Source organism: Staurois parvus, unplaced genomic scaffold, assembly GCF_062004578.1.
Source record: "Staurois parvus isolate SC_StPar_1 unplaced genomic scaffold, SC_StPar_1.0 ptg003294l, whole genome shotgun sequence".
Classification (NCBI taxonomy): Eukaryota; Metazoa; Chordata; class Amphibia; order Anura; family Ranidae; genus Staurois; species Staurois parvus.
Genome location: NW_028321090.1, coordinates 31,727 through 52,148, shown reverse-complemented (window position 1 = coordinate 52,148; position 20,422 = coordinate 31,727). Strand labels below are relative to the sequence as shown.

General features: G+C 52.8%; 1 protein-coding gene across 1 annotated transcript; it reads left to right on the top strand.

The window, feature by feature from the left end:
- Window positions 1–11,444: 11,444 nt before the first annotated feature.
- Window positions 11,445–19,746, top strand: LOC149428370 (uncharacterized). The gene is made up of 2 exons (XM_089667495.1): window positions 11,445–11,633; window positions 14,551–19,746. The coding sequence occupies exon 2, from the start codon at window positions 14,899–14,901 to the stop codon at window positions 16,798–16,800; it is 1,902 nt and encodes a 633-aa protein (XP_089523621.1). The 5' UTR covers window positions 11,445–11,633; window positions 14,551–14,898; the 3' UTR covers window positions 16,801–19,746.
- The last annotated feature ends 676 nt before the right edge of the window (window positions 19,747–20,422 follow it).

Sequence of the window (20,422 nt, the reverse complement as noted above, 5' to 3'; positions counted from 1 at the left end):
GTTGTTGGGCTCATCTGAAGGCCACACCAAGTTTGGAGGTCTTTAGCTATTGACTCTGCAGACAGTTGGTGACTTCTGCGCACTGTGTGCTTCAGCATGCGCTGACCCCGCCCTGTCATGTGACGTGGCCTACCACTTGGTGGCTGAGTGGCTGTTGTTCCCAGTTGCTTCCACTTTGTTATAATCCCACTAACAGTTGAGCGTGGAATATTTAGTAGCCAGGAAATGTCACGGATGGACTTATTGCCCAGGTGGCCACCTATCACGGGACCACGCTTGGAGTCACTGAGCTCCTGAGAGCGACCCATTCTTTCACCAATGTTTGTAGAAACCGTCTGCATGCCTAGGGGCTTGATTGTATACACCTGTGTCCATGGAGGGGATTGGAACACCTGAATCACATGATATGGAGGGGATTGGAACACCTGAATCACATGATATGGAGGGGATTGGAACACCTGAATCACATGATATGGAGGGGATTGGAACACCTGAATCACATGATATGGAGGGGATCGGAGCACCTGAATCACATGATTGGGAGGGGATTGGAGCACCTGAATCACATGATTGGGAGGGGATTGGAACACCTGAATCACATGATTGGGAGGGGATTGGAACACCTGAATCACATGATTGGGAGGGGATTGGAACACCTGAGTCACATGATATGGAGGGGATTGGAACACCTGAATCACATGATATGGAGGGGATTGGAACACCTGAATCACATGATTGGGAGGGGATTGGAACATCCGAATCACATGATATGGAGGGGATTGGAACACCTGAATCACATGATATGGAGGGGATTGGAACACCTGAATCACATGATTAGGGTTGGGTTAGGGTTAGGTTGGGGGTTGTTGCCTGGAGCCGGTACACACTTCTGATTGGCATTATTAGGAAAATAACTGGAGAGCTCAGAATTCATTCAGATGGTGTCCGCCCACAACTGGTCACATGTTCTACGGTATATATATATAGGAGGCGGACAGCGATAAAGTCATAAAAGCCACATCCTCCCTAGTCAACAATAGTGAGCGCCATTATCCCGAGCGCCATTATCCCAGCGCCATTATCCCGAGCGCCATTATCCTGAGCGCCATTACCCCCCCCCCCCCAGCGCCGTGCGCTCCAACATATGGCTCATTAGCAGCAGCCTGGGGTCAGGGGGGTCGGCTGCGTCTGGCGGGGGATGGGTATACACATTAATGGATTTTCCATGAAGTCACATCCTGTTCTGGGACCCCCAATGTGGTTCTGCCTTCTGGACGGTAAGAAGATCCCCCACCGGAGACATCATGTGATCCGGGTGACATTCGAGGGTCTTCCTGGGATCCGAGATTTCCCAGGATTGGAGGGTGGAGTAGGATCCGGTCTATATGGAGCCCATTGCTGACCCGTATTGCTCTGCTCTGCAGTGCTGAGATCGGACCGAGACGGTTCTGCAGAACAAAAACATTTATTTAGTGGACTTTTGTGAATCGTTTTCAACCAGATTAGAAGATTTCCAATAGAATCGAATTATTCAACTCAAATTTGTATTAGGAATGTCCAATCGATCCGAATTCATTGAGAAGAACAGCTGCTACTATTCTATTCGAAATATGAACTTCACAAGACGACTTCATTCTTTCTGTTCTATTCCATTTTCATTCTATTCTATTCTAATATATTCTTATCTTCTGTTCTTTTTTTATTCTATTCTGTTTTACTCTTTTCCATTCTAGTCTTTTATTTTCTATTTTATTATGTTCTATTCTATTCTACATTCAGATTTAGGAAGATCCTTATATTCTCTCTATTGTAATCTATTCTATTTTTTCTTTTGTGAAATTAGAATTTTAGAAGACAGCTATATACTTACTATTCCAGTTTTATTCGGTTCTATTCTATTTTTTCTAATCTATTCTTTTATTTTCTATTTTTTTTAATCTTCCTTCATATTCTATTCTGTTTTACTCTTTTCTGTTCTACTCTTTCATTTTCTGTTCTGTGCTCTATTCTATTCTGTTTTATTCCATTCTATTCTTTTCAAAATAAACATTTTGGAAGACCGCCCTATTCTTTGAATTTTGTTTTATTCAATTCTAATCTATTCTTTTTTTTCTATTCTTTCTATTCTATTCCTTTCGAAATTCAAATTTCAGAAGACAGGATCAGAGTAAGACGTCACTGATTGCAGGAGGGTCATAGTAAGACGTCACTGATTGGAGGAGGGTCAGAGTAGGACGTGATTGATTGGAGGAGGATCAGAGTAGGACGCCACTGATTGGAGGAGGGTCAGAGTAGGACGTCATTGATTGGAAGAGGATCAGAGTAGGACGCCACTGATTGGAGGAGGGTCAGAGTAGGACGTCACTGATTGGAGGAGGGTCATAGTAAGACGTCACTGATTGGAGGAGGGTCATAGTAAGACGTCACTGATTGGAGGAGGGTCATAGTAAGACGTCACTGATTGGAGGAGGGTCAGAGTAGGACGTCACTGATTGGAGGAGGGTCAGAGTAGGACGTCATTGATTGGAGGAGGGTCATAGTAGGACGTCATTGATTGGAGCAGGGTCATAGTAGGATGTCATTGATTGGAGGAGGGTCACAGTAGGACGTCATTGATTGGAGGAGGGTCATAGTAGGATGTCACTGATTGGAGGAGGGTCAGAGTTGGACATCACTGATTAGAGGAGGGTCAGAGTAGGACGTCATTGATTGGAGGGGGGTCAGAGTAGGACGTCATTGATTGGAATAGGGTCAGAATAGGACATCACTGATTGGAGTAGGGTCATAGTAGGATGTCATTGATTGGAGGAGGGTCAGAGTAGGACGTAACTGATTGGAGGAGGGTCAGAGTAGGACGCCACTGATTGGAGGAGGGTCATAGTAGGATGTCATTGATTGGAGGAGGGTCAGAGTAGGACGTCACTGATTGGAGGAGGGTCAGAGTAAGACGTCACTGATTGGAGGAGGGTCAGAGTAGGACGTCACTGATTGGAGGAGGGTCAGAGTAGGATGTCACTGATTGGAGGAGGGTCAGAGTAGGACGTCATTGATTGGAGGAGGGACAGAGTAGGATGTCATTGATTGGAGGAGGGTCAGAGTAGGACGCCACTGATTGGAGGAGGGTCATAGTAGGATGTCATTGATTGGAGGAGGGTCAGAGTAGGACGTCACTGATTGGAGGAGGGTCAGAGTAAGACGTCACTGATTGGAGGAGGGTCAGAGTAGGACATCACTGATTGGAGGAGGGTCAGAGTAGGATGTCACTGATTGGAGGAGGGTCAGAGTAGGACGTCATTGATTGGAATAGGGTCAGAATAGGACATCACTGATTGGAGTAGGGTCATAGTAGGATGTCATTGATTGGAGGAGGGTCAGAGTAGGACGTAACTGATTGGAGGAGGGTCAGAGTAGGACGCCACTGATTGGAGGAGGGTCATAGTAGGATGTCATTGATTGGAGGAGGGTCAGAGTAGGACGTCACTGATTGGAGGAGGGTCAGAGTAAGACGTCACTGATTGGAGGAGGGTCAGAGTAGGACGTCACTGATTGGAGGAGGGTCAGAGTAGGACGTCACTGATTGGAGGAGGGTCAGAGTAGGACGTCATTGATTGGAGGAGGGACAGAGTAGGATGTCATTGATTGGAGGAGGGTCAGAGTAGGACGCCACTGATTGGAGGAGGGTCATAGTAGGATGTCATTGATTGGAGGAGGGTCAGAGTAGGACGTCACTGATTGGAGGAGGGTCAGAGTAAGACGTCACTGATTGGAGGAGGGTCAGAGTAGGACGTCACTGATTGGAGGAGGGTCAGAGTAGGATGTCACTGATTGGAGGAGGGTCAGAGTAGGACGTCATTGATTGGAGGAGGGACAGAGTAGGATGTCACTGATTGGAGGAGGGTCAGAGTAGGATGTCACTGATTGGAGGAGGGTCAGAGTAGGACGTCATTGATTGGAGGAGGGTCAGAGTGGGACGTCACTCATTGGAGGAGGGTCAGAGTGGGACGTCACTCATTGGAGGAGGGTCAGAGTGGGACGTCATTGATTGGAGGAGGGTCAGAGTAGGACGTCATTGATTGGAGGAGGGTCAGAGTAGGATGTCACTGATTGGAGGAGGGTCAGAGTAGGATGTCACTGATTGGAGGAGGGTCAGAGTAGGATGTCACTGATTGGAGGAGGGTCAGAGTAGGACGTCATTGATTGGAGGAGGGTCAGAGTGGGACGTCACTCATTGGAGGAGGGTCAGAGTGGGACGTCATTGATTGGAGGAGGGTCAGAGTAGGACGTCATTGATTGGAGGAGGGTCAGAGTAGGATGTCACTGATTGGAGGAGGGTCAGAGTAGGATGTCACTGATTGGAGGAGGGTCAGAGTAGGATGTCACTGATTGGAGGAGGGTCAGAGTAGGACGTCATGCTTCAATGCACAATCCATTTAAAGGGACAAATGTAAAAAAAAGTGAAACATGAATGTTTGCATTTCACTCATCAAGGGGGGGACCTGCTGAGCTGATTTCATTTTCTCTCCACATTCTCCCCCCCCCCCCTCAGGCTATAGAGTAGATTGATAGATAATGAAGGGGAATGTTACTGTTCTAATGCTAATGTCCCTGAATTCATCCCTGCCCCCCCCCCATAATCCCCCGAACTGTAATCCACACATAAAACACTGGGGTCAGGTGGGGGGTGAATGGGGGTTGGAGTGTATTGGAGGACATGGAGTGTGAATTCTCCCTTTAGTCTTTGTGTGGTCCCCATAGAGTCCCCTGTGTCCCCTGGAGGGGGTTCCATGCCTTTTGCTCCGTCTATTGAACTCTCCATAATCCTCCTCAATACAAAATCTGAGCAGGGCTGCCTACTGCACAATGGCGGCACGGGGACTCATTGTGGCCTCCTGGACCCCCCCAGGGACGGGACTCATTGTGGCCTCCTGGACCCCTCCAGGGACGGGACTCATTGTGGCCTCCTGAACCCCCCCAGGGACGGGACTCATTGTGGCCTCCTGGACCCCCCCAGGGACGGGACTCATTGTGGCCTCCTGGACCCCCCCAGGGACGGGACTCATTGTGGCCTCCTGGACCCCCCCAGGGACGGGACTCATTGTGGCCTCCTGGACCCCTCTAGGGACGGGACTCATTGTGGCCTCCTGGACCCCCCCAGGGACGGGACTCATTGTGGCCTCCTGGACCCCCCCAGGGACGGGACTCATTGTGGCCTCCTGGACCCCCCCAGGGACGGGACTCATTGTGGCCTCCTGGACCCCCCCAGGGACGGGACTCATTGTGGCCTCCTGGACCCCTCCAGGGACGGGACTCATTGTGGCCTCCTGGACCCCCCCCAGGGACGGGACTCATTGTGGCCTCCTTGACCCCTCCAGGGACGGGACTCATTGTGGCCTCCTAGACCCCTCCAGGGACGGGACTCATTGTGGCCTCCTGAACCCCCCCAGGGACGGGACTCTGGGGTCTCTTTCTGCTGTTGAGTTTGTTTTCTCCATTGCTACGTGTTGGTTCCGCAGCTATTTACAATCGAGGTGACAGCTAAAGTAGTTCGGTCATTGGAAATCATGGGGCCCCTTATAATCTACCTAGGACCATTAGAAATCATTGGGGCCCCATACAATCCTATAAAGGGGACCTGTGAGGGTAGAGATAGGGGAGCTGCCGCTGGGACACTATTTATAGGAGCAGATTTAGGGGTGCAGATATTTGTAGCACATTAGTCCCCCCAATATTCATTTCCTGTTTTATGTTTGATTTTTGTTTCTGTTCCTTTGTCTGCAATCTTCTCATTGTGCGGCTCTAGTGACACCCGGTGTCCAAATGTGGAACTGCAGGCTAAGAAAGCGTGCGCTCTGATTGGGTGCCTGTGAATGCAGACAGTGGAGGGGTCAGTGTGGTGTTGTGGCTCCCATGAGAACTGATCATATGGACCGATCCAGAGGTCCTGGTTCTGGGAAATATTTTATAACTTCTCAATCATGGCCAGTCCCAGTGTCCCCGATCACCCCCCGCACCAGTCCCAGTGTCCCCGATCACCCCCCGCACCAGTCCCAGTGTCCCCGATCACCCCCCGCACCAGTCCCAGTGTCCCCGATCACCCCCCGCACCAGTCCCAGTGTCCCCGATCACCCCCCGCACCAGTCCCAGTGTCCCCGATCACCCCCCGCACCAGTCCCAGTGTCCCCGATCACCCCCCGCACCAGTCCCAGTGTCCCCGATCACCCCCGCACCAGTCCCAGTGTCCCCGATCACCTCCCGCACCAGTCCCAGTGTCCCCGATCACCCCCCGCACCAGTCCCAGTGTCCCCGATCACCCCCCCCCGCACTAGTCCCAGTGTCCCCGATCACCCCCCGCACCAGTCCCAGTGTCCCCGATCACCCCCCCCCCCGCACCAGTCCCAGTGTCCCCGATCACCTCCGCACCAGTCCCAGTGTCCCCGATCACCCCCCGCACCAGTCCCAGTGTCCCCGATCACCCCCCGCACCAGTCCCAGTGTCCCCGATCACCTCCCCCGCACCAGTCCCAGTGTCCCCGATCACCCCCCGCACCAGTCCCAGTGTCCCCGATCACCTCCCCCGCACCAGTCCCAGTGTCCCCGATCACCCCCCGCACCAGTCCCAGTGTCCCCGATCACCTCCTGCACCAGTCCCAGTGTCCCCGATCACCCCCCGCACCAGTCCCAGTGTCCCCGATCACCTCCTGCACCAGTCCCAGTGTCCCCGATCACCTCCTGCACCAGTCCCAGTGTCCCCGATCACCCCCCGCACCAGTCCCAGTGTCCCCGATCACCCCCGCACCAGTCCCAGTGTCCCCGATCACCCCCGCCCCAGTCCCAGTGTCCCCGATCACCCCCCCCCCGCACCAGTCCCAGTGTCCCCGATCACCTCCGCACCAGTCCCAGTGTCCCCGATCACCCCCCACACCAGTCCCAGTGTCCCCGATCACCCCCAGCACCAGTCCCAGTGTCCCCGATCACCCCCCGCACCAGTCCCAGTGTCCCCGATCACCCCCGCACCAGTCCCAGTGTCCCTGATCACCCCCCGCACCAGTCCCAGTGTCCCCGATCACCCCCCGCACCAGTCCCAGTGTCCCCGATCACCCCCGCACCAGTCCCAGTGTCCCTGATCACCCCCGCACCAGTCCCAGTGTCCCCGATCACCCCGATGAAGTGCGAGAAATAACTAAAATTACACATTTGTGAAAAAAATAAAAATTCAAAATACTCACCACGCCTCTTACTAAATACCCTGGACTGTCTACTTTCCAAAAAGGGGTCATTTGGGGGATTTGTACCGTCCTGACATTTGGGGGGATTTGTGCCGTCCTGACATTTGGGGGGGATTTATGCCGTCCTGACATTTGGGGGGGATTTGTACTCTCCTGACATTTGGGGGGATTTGTACCGTCCTGACATTTGGGGGGATTTGTGCCGTCCTGACATTTGGGGGGGATTTATGCCGTCCTGACATTTGGGGGGGATTTGTGCCATCCTGACATTTGGGGGGGATTTGTGCCGTCCTGACATTTGGGGGGATTTGTGCCGTCCTGACATTTGGGGGGGATTTGTACTCTCCTGACATTTGGGGGGATTTGTACCGTCCTGACATTTGGGGGGATTTGTGCCGTCCTGACATTTGGGGGGGATTTATGCCGTCCTGACATTTGGGGGGGATTTGTGCCATCCTGACATTTGGGGGGGATTTGTGCCGTCCTGACATTTGGGGGGATTTGTACCGTCCTGACATTTGGGGGGATTTGTGCCGTCCTGACATTTGGGGGGGATTTGTACTCTCCGGACATTTGGGGGGATTTGTACCGTCCTGACATTTGGGGGGATTTGTGCCGTCCTGACATTTGGGGGGGATTTGTGCCGTCCTGACATTTGGGGGGGATTTGTGCCGTCCTGACATTTGGGGGGATTTGTACCGTCCTGACATTTGGGGGGGATTTGTACTCTCCTGACATTTGGGGGGATTTGTACCGTCCTGACATTTGGGGGGATTTGTGCCGTCCTGACATTTTGGGGGGGATTTATGCCGTCCTGACATTTGGGGGGGATTTGTGCCATCCTGACATTTGGGGGGGATTTGTGCCGTCCTGACATTTGGGGGGATTTGTACCGTCCTGACATTTGGGGGGATTTGTGCCGTCCTGACATTTGGGGGGGATTTGTACTCTCCGGACATTTGGGGGGATTTGTACCGTCCTGACATTTGGGGGGATTTGTGCCATCCTGACATTTGGGGGGATTTGTGCCGTCCTGACATTTGGGGGGGATTTGTGCCGTCCTGACATTTGGGGGGGATTTGTACTCTCCTGACATTTGGGGGGATTTGTGCCGTCCTGACATTTGGGGGGGATTTGTGCCGTCCTGACATTTGGGGGGACTTGTACCGTCCTGACATTTGGGGGACTTGTACTGTCCTGACATTTGGGGGACTTGTACTGTCCTGACATTTGGGGGATATCTGTACCGTCCTGACATTTGGGGGGGATTTGTGCCGTCCTGACATTTGGGGGGATTTGTACCGTCCTGACATTTGGGGGGATTTGTGCCGTCCTGACATTTGGGGGGATTTGTACCGTCCTGACATTTGGGGGGATTTGTGCCGTCCTGACATTTGGGGGGGACTTGTACTGTCCTGACATTTTAGGGTCTCAAGAAATGAGATGGGCCGTCAGTACATCAGGATTCATAGTTTGTGTAACTTTCCTATAAAATAAATAATAAACACAGATTTGGGTTATTTGGCCTAAATTTATAACAGACACTAAGAAACACGTTTTGTTTTTTTTCCAAACTTTTCAGTCTTTTTTTCATTTTTTTTATAATAAAACTCCAGCGCTGATCAAATACCAACATTTGTGTGAACAAAATTATTTAAATGTAATCTGGGTGCAGTGTTGCATGACCGCGCAATTGTCATTCACAGTGTGAGAGCGCTGAAAGCTGGAAATTGGCCTGGGCAGGGAGGGGGTGGGGGGATTGGGGAGCCAGGTAATGAAGGGGTTAAAGGGCCAAAGCACTGAAGGGGTTAAAGGGGCGGGGCACTGAAGGGGTTAATGGGACGGGGCACTGAAGGGGTTAAAGGGTCGGGGCGCTGAAGAGGTTAAAGGGTCGGGGTGCTGAAGGGGTTAAAGGGTCGGGGTGCTGAAGGGGTTAAAGGGGCGGGGCTCTGAAGGGGTTAAAGAGCCGGAGGGCTGAAGGGGTTAAAGGGGCGGGGCGCTGAAGGGGTTAAAGGGGCGGGCGCTGAAGGGGTTAAAGGGGCGGAGCGCTAAAGGGGTTAAAGGGGCAGGCACAGAAGGGGTTAAAGGGGCAGGCACAGAAGGGGTTAAAGAGGCGAAACACTGAAGGGGTTAAAGGGGCGGGGCACTGAAGGGGTTAAAGGGGAGGAGCACTGAAGGGGTTAAAGAGCCAGGGAGCTGAAGGGGTTAAGGGGCCGGAGCGCTGAAGGGGTTAAAGGGCCGGGGCGCTGAAGGGGTTAAAGGGGCGGGGCACTGAAGGGGTTAAATGGGAGGAGCGCTGATGGGGTTAAAGGGGCGGGACGCTGATGGGGTTAAAGGGGCGGGGCGCTGAAGGGGTTAAGGGAACAGAGCGCTGAAGGGGTTAAAGGAGCGGAGCGCTGAAGGGGTTAAAGGGGCGGGGCTCTGAAGGGGTTAAAGGGGCGAGCGCTGAAGGGGTTAAAGGGGCGGAGCGCTGAAGGGGTTAAAGGGGCGGGCGCTGAAGGGGTTAAAGGGCGGGGCACTGATGGTAATCTCGGGAGGTAACCCATTATTACTGATTTCTGATTGCACCGCACAGTCCTCATTAGTGTCATATCCCCACCACGCTCACACACCGCCTAGGAGCGATCAGACCGACTAACCTACTGGTATGGTTTTGGGTTGTCGGAGGAAACGTGCATACAAACTCCATGCAGATAGCATCCCAGAGCTGCAGTGTTGTGGATGAGCACAGGATGACATGGTGACTGCACCTCAGGAGGCGGGGCTATGACTCCCTGCACTCACTGTATGTCCTCAGTCTTCTGGGTTGGAGGACACTGGGTGTCATTCAATGAGGAGCGCAGGGGACATCTAGTGGACGGATGGAATTACTGCAGGGGACAGCATCATGGAGGAGGTGAGTATTGCAGTCATACTAAACCCTGCTGGGGGACTATTACAGGAAATATTTGGAGTTGGGCTTTTTAATGGAGGGTGGGGGATGGGAGGTGAGGGGTGGTTGGTGGGGGATGGGGGGTGGTTTATGGGGGATGGGAGGTGGTTGGTGGGGGGTGGTTGATGGGGGATGGTTGATGGGAGGTGGTTGGTGGGGGGTGGTTGATGGAGGGTGGGGGTTGGTTGATGGGGGATGGGAAGTGATTGATGGGGGGTGGTGGATGGGGGATGGGAGGTGATTGATGGGGGGTGGTGGTTGATGGGGGATGGGAGGTGATTGATGGGGGGTGGGAGGTGGTTGATGGGGGATGGGAGGTGATTGATGGGGGGTGGGAGGTGGTTGATGGGGGATGGGAGGTGGTTGATGGCGGATGGGGGGGTGGAAGGTGGGGGATGGGAGGTGGTTGATGGGGGGTGGTGGATGGGGGATGGGAGGTGGTTGATGAGGGATGGGGGATGGGAGGTGGTTGATGGGGGATGGGAGGTGGTTGATGGGGGGTGGTGGATGGGGGATGGGAGGTGGTTGATGAGGGATGGGGGATGGGAGGTGGTTGATGGGGGGGGGTGGTGGATGGGGGATGGGAGGTGGTTGATGAGGGATGGGGGATGGGAGGTGGTTGATGGGGGGTGGTGGATGGGGGGTGGGAGGTGGTTGATGGGGGGTGGGAGGTGGTTGGTGGGGGATGGGAGGTGGTTGATGGGGGATGGGAAGTGGTTGATGGGGGATGGGAAGTGGTTGATGGGGGGTGGGCGATGGGAGGTGGTTGATGGGGGGTGGTGGATGGGGGATGGGAGGTGGTTGATGGGGGGTGGGAGGTGGTTGGTGGGGGATGGGGGGGTGGTTGATGGTGGATGGGAGGTGGTTGATGGGGGGTGTTGGATGGGGGATGGGAGGTGGTTGATGGGGGGTGGTGGATGGGGGATGGGAGGTGGTTGATGGGGGGTGGGAGGTGGTTGATGGGGGATGGGGGGGGTGGTTGATGGTGGATGGGAGGTGGTTGATGGGGGGTGTTGGATGGGGGATGGGAGGTGGTTGATGGGGGGTGGTGGATGGGGGATGGGAGGTGGTTGATGGGGGGTGGGAGGTGGTTGGTGGGGGATGGGGGGTGGTTGATGGGGGATGGGGGGGTGGTTGATGGGGGATGGGAGGTGGTTGATGGGGGGTGGTGGATGGGGGATGGGAGGTGGTTGATGGGGGGTGGTGGATGGGGGGTGGGGGTGCATTATTAAACGTTCTGATGACAATCCATTGGCTCACCGCAGTCCAATTATCGAATTCATTTCTCATCTTCTCCAAATCTTACTATAGGGTGAGCTGTGCCACAAGGGGAGGGGCCCCGTCACGGTGCACAATTTTGTGACAGGGGAAGAAATCGCACACCCGCCCAGGAAGAACGCATTTGTGCCGCCATATCTGGGGGGTCACGATGGAGCCGACTACTATCTCATCGAAGCCTTCATCTCTGCTGTTGCCGTGAGTATCCTAGAGACCCAGTCACCAGAACATTCATTTCAACATCAATCTTCCCATCAGATGACATTTCATGTTATTTCCCCATAAAATCCTCCCCGCTGGCGACATCCAATCCCTGAGACCGCCGCTGGGTGCCGCCATCTTGGATGTGATGTCAGCAGACTCACTCGGGTGTCACTCTATAGTGTTCTCCCTCACTCTTCCCCCATAAAAGGGTATGCAGGGAAGTAAGAAGAGGGGTAGAGGAGCTGGGCCAGCACAGTCTGTAATTAGACACTCCCAGAAGAGGAGGGGCTATGACATACAAAGCAGGGAGGGGCTGTGCTAGGATATTGACCCTCCTGGAGCCGTCCCATCTGCACATCCAAGGCACACGGCTAGAGGATAAAAGTGATTTATGGAAAGAAAACACCGAATTCTGGATTTGTATCGAACGGTTTCCACCGAATCCGCTGACAAGGGCTGAACACAGCGCATTGCTAGACATGCGGTTCGAATCAAAATTCAAATGAATTTTTGGTCATTCAGAAATTTGGATGCATCTGAATTCCAATAATAACGAAATTTTAAGGAATCCAAAATAACGAAACAAAATTTCAGCTGAAATTTGAATTCAAATCGAAAACAAAATCAAATTGATAAACCAGAATAAAATGCAACAGAATAGAAGGAATACAGCCGCCTCCGGAATTCAAATGTCCAATAGAATAAATTCAGATTCAAATTTCCCCAATTCTGGCGAATTGAATTTAAATTCAATTAAAAAAAAAAATGAAACAAAAACAATTCCGAAAACGAATCTAACGAAACCAAATTATTTGAATGACAAATTCCTCCAGCAAATGTCTGCGTGTGACTCCATGTGTGGGGCTCATTAAAGAAGGACTCTAGCTTTAGCCACCTCCTCAATAATGACCTGTGAGCACCCCTCAGGCCATTGAATGGAGGCCAGTGGAGGGATTGGAGGAGAGGGGTGGAGGACACTGAATGGAGGCCAGTGGAGGGATTGGCAGAGGTGGGTGGAGGAGACTGAATGGAGACCAGTGGAGGGATTGGCAGAGAGGGGTGGAGGACACTAAATGGAGGCCAGTAGAGGGATTGGCAGAGAGGGGTGGAGGACACTGAGTGGAGGCCAGTGGAGGGATTGCAGGAGAGGGATGGAGGACACTGAGTGGAGGCCAGTGGAGGGATTGGCAGAGAGGGGTGGAGGACACTGAATGGAGGCCAGTGGAGGGATTGGCAGAGAGGGGTGGAGGACACTGAATGGAGGCCAGTGGAGGGATTGGCAGAGAGGGGTGGAGGACACTAAATGGAGGCCAGTAGAGGGATTGGCAGAGGGGTGGAGGACACTGAATGGAGGCCAGTGGAGGGATTGGAGGAGAGGGGTGGAGGACACTGAATGGAGGCCAGTGGAGGGATTGGCAGAGAGGGGTGGAGGACACTGAATGGAGGCCAGTGGAGGGATTGCAGGAGAGGGATGGAGGACACTGAGCGGAGGCCAGTGGAGGGATTGGCAGAGAGGGGTGGAGGACACTGAGCGGAGGCCAGTGGAGGGATTGGAGGAGAGGGGTGGAGGACACTGAGTGGAGGCCAGTGGAGGGATTGGAGGAGAAGGGTGGAGGACACTGAGTGGAGGCCAGTGGAGGGATTGGCAGAGAGGGGAGGAGGACACTGAGCGGAGGCCAGTGGAGGGATTGGCAGAGAGGGGTGTAGGACACTGAATGGAGGTCAGTGGAGGGATTGGCAGAGAGGGGTGGAGGACACTGAATGGAGGCCAGTGGAGGGATTGGAGGAGAAGGGTGGAGGACACTGACTGGAGGCCAGTGGAACGATTGGCAGAAAGGGGTAGAGGACACTGAGCGGAGGCCAGTGGAGGGATTGGCAGAGAGGGGTGGAGGACACTGAATGGAGGCCAGTGGAGGGATTGGCAGAGAGGGGTGTAGGACACTGAATGGAGGTCAGTGGAGGGATTGGCAGAGAGGGGTGGAGGACACTAAATGGAGGCCAGTGGAGGGATTGGCAGAGAGGGGTGGAGGACACTGAATGGAGGCCAGTGGAGGGATTGGCAGAGAGGGGTGTAGGACACTGAATGGAGGTCAGTGGAGGGAGTGGCAGAGAGGGGTGGAGGACACTAAATGGAGGTCAGTGGAGGGATTGGCAGAGAGGGGTGGAGGACACTGAATGGAGGTCAGTGGAGGGATTGGCAGAGAGGGGTGGAGGTCAGTGGAGGGATTGGCAGCATTCATATTAGGGGGGAGGAGCCTGGGCTGAGCACCTCAAACACATGAAGTACATTTGTACAGGTGAGACTTCGGATCGGTTCCGTGCTCTTTGGAGGTCTGGATAGTTTAGTCATCTTCTGCCTCGATTAAACAACTCATACAAGGAACATGAGGGGGGGATGACCAATCCTTGCCCTCCACTCAACTGAATTCGCCTTGTTTGTTGGCAATATCCCCCGGGCTCCTCCAGACTCCTCCAGGCTCCTCCAGGCTCCTCCAGACACCTCCAGACACCTCCAGACACCTCCAGACACCCCCTTTGTTCTTTCTTCCTTTTTCTAATTCCCTTTCTTTTCCACTTCCTTTCCCATTGTACTGGTTCCGGTTCTCTATGGAAGGGCCTACAGTGGTCCAGCTCTTCATCGGCCTCCCAGCGGGTTCGGTAGCTGGACTCCTTCTCCTATGGAATGGTGGATGTAGCTGGACTCCATGTCTCTGGTGGGATTCCTTTGGACCTTCCTCATAGCATTCCTATAGTTCAGATTGTCTTCGTTGTCATGATGTGTAACATTTCCTTACCCGTTCATTTCCTGTTCCATGACCCACCCCACCCCCACCCTTCCCCTTCTTTGTGGGGTTCAGGAGTACTGTCATACCTTGTGGTCTATAGATGATGATCTGACTTCTCTCTCCAGAATGACGACCCGTCTCGTATTGTGACCGGCCCGGCGGACACTCTGCGCAGTCACCTGCTGGTGTTTCACGCCGAGAGATCGCGGAGAGAGAACTGTGTGGTGAACATAGACAGCGACGAGGTGTAACTACGGGAACAATGACTGCCGCCTGTGCCCTGTTCATCTCCGGTGCAGTCTGTACTGCACTGTCCGGGGTGCCTCCTAATCTAATGATTGCACTATACTGCGGTTCAGGGCGGAGCGCAATGTGCCTCACACTGGATATTAGAATGGACTCCTTCATCACCAAATGGGCTCTCCACTTCACAAGGAACCCACCATGATAGGAATATGGGGTGTCATTGATGAATGGTTTATGAAGGGGCAGCTTCCATTTTCTTTCCCTCTCCTTCCGTCATCCTCCACCATCCTTCCCTCTCTTTTCATCATCCTCCACCATCCTTCCCTCTCTTTTCATCATCCTCCACCATCCTTCCCTCTCCTTCCGTCATCCTCCACCATCCTTCCCTCTCTTTTCATCATCCTCCACCATCCTTCCCTCTCCTTCCATCATCCCTCTCTCTCCTTCCACCACCCTTCCCTCTCCTTCCATCATCCTCCACCATCCTTCCCTCTCATTTCATCATCCTTCCACCATCTTTCCCTCTCCTTCCGTTATCCTACCACTACCCTCCCCTCTCCTTCCACCATCCTTCCCTCTCCTTCCACCATCCTTCCCTCTCCTTCCACCATCCTTCCCTCTCCTTCCACCATCCTTCCCTCTCCTTCCATTATCCTTCCACCATCCTTCCCTCTTCTTCCATTATCCTTCCACCATCCTTCCCTCTCCTTCAATCACCATTCCACCATCCTTCCCTCTCCTTCCGTCATCCTTCCCTCTCCTTCCACCATCCTTCCCTCTCCTTCCGTCCTCCTGGCCTCTCCTTCTGTCCTCCTTCCCTCTCCTTCCGTCATCCTTCCACCACCCTTCCCTCTCCTTCCCTCTCCTTCCACCATCCTTCCCTCTCTTTCCATCACCATTCCACCATCCTTCCCTCTCCTTCCATCACCATTCCACCATCCTTCCCTCTCCTTCCATCACCATTCCACCATCCTTCCCTCTCCTTCCATCACCATTCCACCATCCTTCCCTCTCCTTCCATCACCATTCCACTATCCTTCCCTCTCCTTCCATCACCATTCCACCATCCTTCCCTCTCCTTCCATCACCATTCCACCATCCTTCCCTCTCCTTTTATCATCCTTCCCTCACCTTCCGTCATCCTTCCCTCTCCTTCCATCACCATTCCACCATCCTTCCCTCTCCTTCCACCATCCTTCTCTCTCCTTCCACCATCTTTCCCTCTCCTTCTGTTATCCTACCACTACCCTCCCCTCTCCTTCCACCATCCTTCCCTCTCCTTCCACCATCCTTCCCTCTCCTTCCACCATCCTTCCCTCTCCTTCCGTCATCCTTCCCTCTCCTTCCACCATCCTTCCCTCTCCTTCCGTCCTCCTGGCCTCTCCTTCTGTCCTCCTTCCCTCTCCTTCCGTCATCCTTCCACCACCCTTCCCTCTCCTTCCCTCTCCTTCCACCATCCTTCCCTCTCTTTCCATCACCATTCCACCATCCTTCCCTCTCCTTCCATCACCATTCCACCATCCTTCCCTCTCCTTCCATCACCATTCCACTATCCTTCCCTCTCCTTCCATCACCATTCCACCATCCTTCCCTCTCCTTCCATCACCATTCCACCATCCTTCCCTCTCCTTCCATCACCATTCCACCATCCTTCCCTCTCCTTCCATCACCATTCCACCATCCTTCCCTCTCCTTTTATCATCCTTCCCTCACCTTCCGTCATCCTTCCCTCTCCTTCCACCATCCTTCTCTCTCCTTCCACCATCTTTCCCTCTCCTTCTGTTATCCTACCACTACCCTCCCCTCTCCTTCCACCATCCTTCCCTCTCCTTCCACCATCCTTCCCTCTCCTTCCGTCATCCTTCCCTCTCCTTCCGTCATCCTTCCCTCTCCTTCCGCCATCCTTCCCTCTCCTTCCGTCCTCCTTCCCTCTCCTTCCGCCCTCCTTCCCTCTCCTTCCGCCCTCCTTCCCTCTCCTTCCGCCCTCCTGGCCTCTCCTTCCGTCCTCCTTCCCTCTCCTTCCGTCCTCCTTCCCTCTCCTTCCGTCATCCTTCCACCACCCTTCCCTCTCCTTCCACCATCCTTCCCTCTCTTTCCATCACCATTCCACCATCCTTCCTTCTGCTTAGTGAATTGCTGTCTCAGGTCAAACATGAGGATTCCATCCATCCTGACACAATGAGGAGTTATTTACTAAAACCGGAGAGTGCAAAATCTGGTGAAGCTCTGCAGAGAAACCAATCAGCTTTCAGGATTTATTGTCAAAGCTTCATTGAACAAGTTGAAGATAGAAGCTGATTGGCTGCCATGCACAGCTACCCCAGATTCTGAGCGCTCCGGTCTTCGTAAAACAACCCCTTTATATACTGAATACACATAGAACATCCAGAAAAAGTCAGCAATGGCAGCTCCAATATTTCTATCCTGATGAGTCCCTAATATATCATCCATCCACCAATCTGTCTCCAGCCATCCATCCATCCATGTCTCCATCCATCCATCCATGTCTCCATCCATCCATGTCTCCATCTATCTATCCATGTCTCCATCCATCCATGTCTCCATTCATCCATCCATGTCTTCATCCATATCTCCATCCATCCCTCCATGTCTCCATCCATCCATGTCTCCATCCATCCATCCCTCCATGTCTCCATCCATCTATCCATGTCTCCATCCCTCCATGTCTCCATCCATCTATCCATGTCTCCATCCCTCCATGTCTCCATCCATCTATCCATGTCTCCATCCATCTATCCATATCTCCATCCATCCATCCCTCCATGTCTCCATCCATCCATGTCTCCATTCATCCATCCCTCCATATCTCCATCCATCTATCCATGTCTCCAGCCATCCATCCATGTCTCCTTCCATCCCTCCATGTCTCCATCCATCCATCCATGTCTCCATCCATCCATCAATGTCTCCATCCATCCCTCCATGTCTCCATCCATCCATCCATGTCTCCATCCATCCATCCATGTCTCCATCCATCCATGTCTCCATCCATCCATCCATGTCTCCATCCATCCATGTCTCCATGTCTCCATCCATCCATCCATGTCTCCATCTATCCATCCATCCATCCATGTCTCAATGCTTTATTTTGCTGAGATCTCACTTTGAAAAACACCCCTCTAGCATTCTTAGCTGTGGCCATCTTGAGTAAGGGCAGATGATTCATGTAGCATTTACTTTCTGGAATCCATCTGCCCTTAGCTCTTGCATGTAGGCAGGAGGGTGTGCTTAGCTGAGAAAGCCCCTCCTCCTATGAAGACTCCTGGGATGTATGACATCATTTGCCTAGGCCAGAAACCAGGAAGACAGTGAAGAAATTAAAAGAAAGTATAAAACCAGTAAATCGAATCCCCCCCCCCCAATCCATGTACCAATGATGGCAGCAGACGGATTACATGGAGTCCATGGTGATGGGGAGAGAGGAGTTCCCCTTTAAACTGTTGAAATGAGATATCAGGAGCACAGGGGGAGCACTGATTTTAGTGGGTCAGCCAACTCCTAGCCCCCCCCCCCCCGTACAGGAACTATCTCAGGGACCGTTGATTGCTCATGCTCACAGTGTATCCATCCATCAGTATTGGGGTGACCCTCCGAGTCCACGACTCTCATCTTCATCCATTCTTCATCACCCTGTGGGGTGGGTGGTGAACTCAGGATCAGTCCAGGGACCGGACCCCCGGGGCCCCCTGTGCACTCCATGTCAGTTAAGTGGAGATCAGCCTGGACCATGCGTCTTCTCAGGGTTCATAAAACACAGCATTTCACCACCCAGGGTAGTGTCTGCGGGAGGTTCCTCGGGGGCGGAGCAATGCGGGTTTCTGCCCATCGCTCTTGTTTTTCACCATGAAGTGCCTTTTCCTGCCTTGTGATGACATCTCTGTGTTATATATCTGGATCTCTTCATTGTCAGAACAATTGTGGGGTTGCTGAGGAGATTCTTCATGGGCCCTACCAGTACAGGGCAGGCGTCGGCCACCTCGGCACACCAGCTGTGCTGAAACTACAACTCCCATCATGCCCCTCTGCCTCTGGGAGTCATACCTGTGGCTGTTTGTTGCAATACCTCATGGGACTTGTAGTTCCACCACAGCTGGAAGGCCGAGGTTGCCCACCCTGGTATAGACCCCACGTGTGTTTTCCGGAGGGGGCGGTAAATCATGGTTTAGGTGTGAAGGTGTAATAGGGCTCTTGGTAAGGATTTTGGAAGAATGTGTTTAATAAATACCTCCACGCCTGTGCAGTACAGCCCATCCCCCCCTCCCCCCCCCCAGACTTCTATGGGGCACATCTACCTCTGGCTCTGGACCAGTAGAGGACCCCATAGAAGTCTATGGAGCTGTACTGCACAGGTGCGGCCAGTAGAGGCAGTGCTGAGCTTTGTGCATTGTTTAGCTGTGCTTTTTGCTGCGTTTTGCTGCGTTTTGTTGCGTTCTGATTGGCGTGTTCAGATTTGATCGGAGCCGTAGTGTTATATTATGACTACTGACCCCGCCAGGTGATCCCGCCACATTGTATACATCCTCCAGGCGCACTCCCCATGTACAGAACTGGGAGTACTCGGGTCTGGTTGCCATGGGTTACTGCACATGCTCATTGGGTACCTTATTAAAAAAAAAACCAAAATGTTCCATTCAGTAAGTAAGACGCATATCACGGTAACCCATAGCAACCATAGAAATCCGCCATTTTGTCATCTGGAAGGAAACTGGAAGATCACTGGAGTCCCCATCTCAGATCTCCTCTGTGATTGGCCTCGCTATACAATCCTGACACCATACTCTGGGCTCACTCCCCCACCGACCAATGCGGTGTCCAGGAACTGCGGGGGTCTCGTCTTCATTCAACCAAAAGAAAATCATTTGTTTGGAGTTCTTCCTTAATGCAGATATGACATTATAATCCGGTGCCTTGTCTGTGTTCTGTGCAATGCGTGTGCGAGGGATCATACCATGCATGTGATATGTACTATGGAACACGGAGATATATATGTATACACGCTGGGATCCGATTGGTGGAGAATTGTTCACATTCAATAAAAATCAGATGTCCTGTCATATGACTCTGGAACCGTTCTTCTCCTGCACAGACGTCTGTGTGCATGTATGTATTTGTGTGTGTGTGTATGTCTGTGCATGTATGTGTGTGTATATGTGTATCTATGTGAATGTATGTACAGTGTGCGTGTATGTATATGTGTATGTGTGTGTGTATGTATGTATGTGAATGTATGTACAGTGTGTGCATGTATGTATGTGAATGTATGTACAGTGTGTGTTCCCTCCAAAGGTGTCACAATCTGGGTTGAGGTATTTTTTAAATCCTTTTTTGTCTCATCTTTATTAATTTTTTTAGCTAATTTTTGGGGGTGGTAATAAAGCGGACGTTCTATTTGTATGGAAGTTGTACTTTAAAGAGACTCTGTCACCTTGCTTGTGTCTCTATAATGGGCCCTCCCCCATGCCTCTGCAATGGGCCCCCCCCATGTCTCTGCACTGGGGCCCCCCCCATGTCTCTGCACTGGACCCTCCCCCATGTCTCTGCAATGGGCCCCCCCCATGTCTCTGCAATGGGCCCCCCCCCATGTCTCTGCAATGGGCCCCCTCATGTCTCTGCACTGGGCCCCCCATGTCTCTGCAATGGGGCCCCCCCCATGTCTCTGCAATGGGCCCCCCCATGTCTCTGCACTGGGCCCTCCCCCATGTCTCTGCACTGGGCCCTCCCCCATGTCTC

What these genes read in the sequence shown, in the direction of transcription:
- LOC149428370 (XM_089667495.1), top strand. Translation starts at nt 14,899, where the DNA reads ATGGTTTATGAAGGGGCAGCTTCCATTTTCTTTCCCTCTCCTTCCGTC.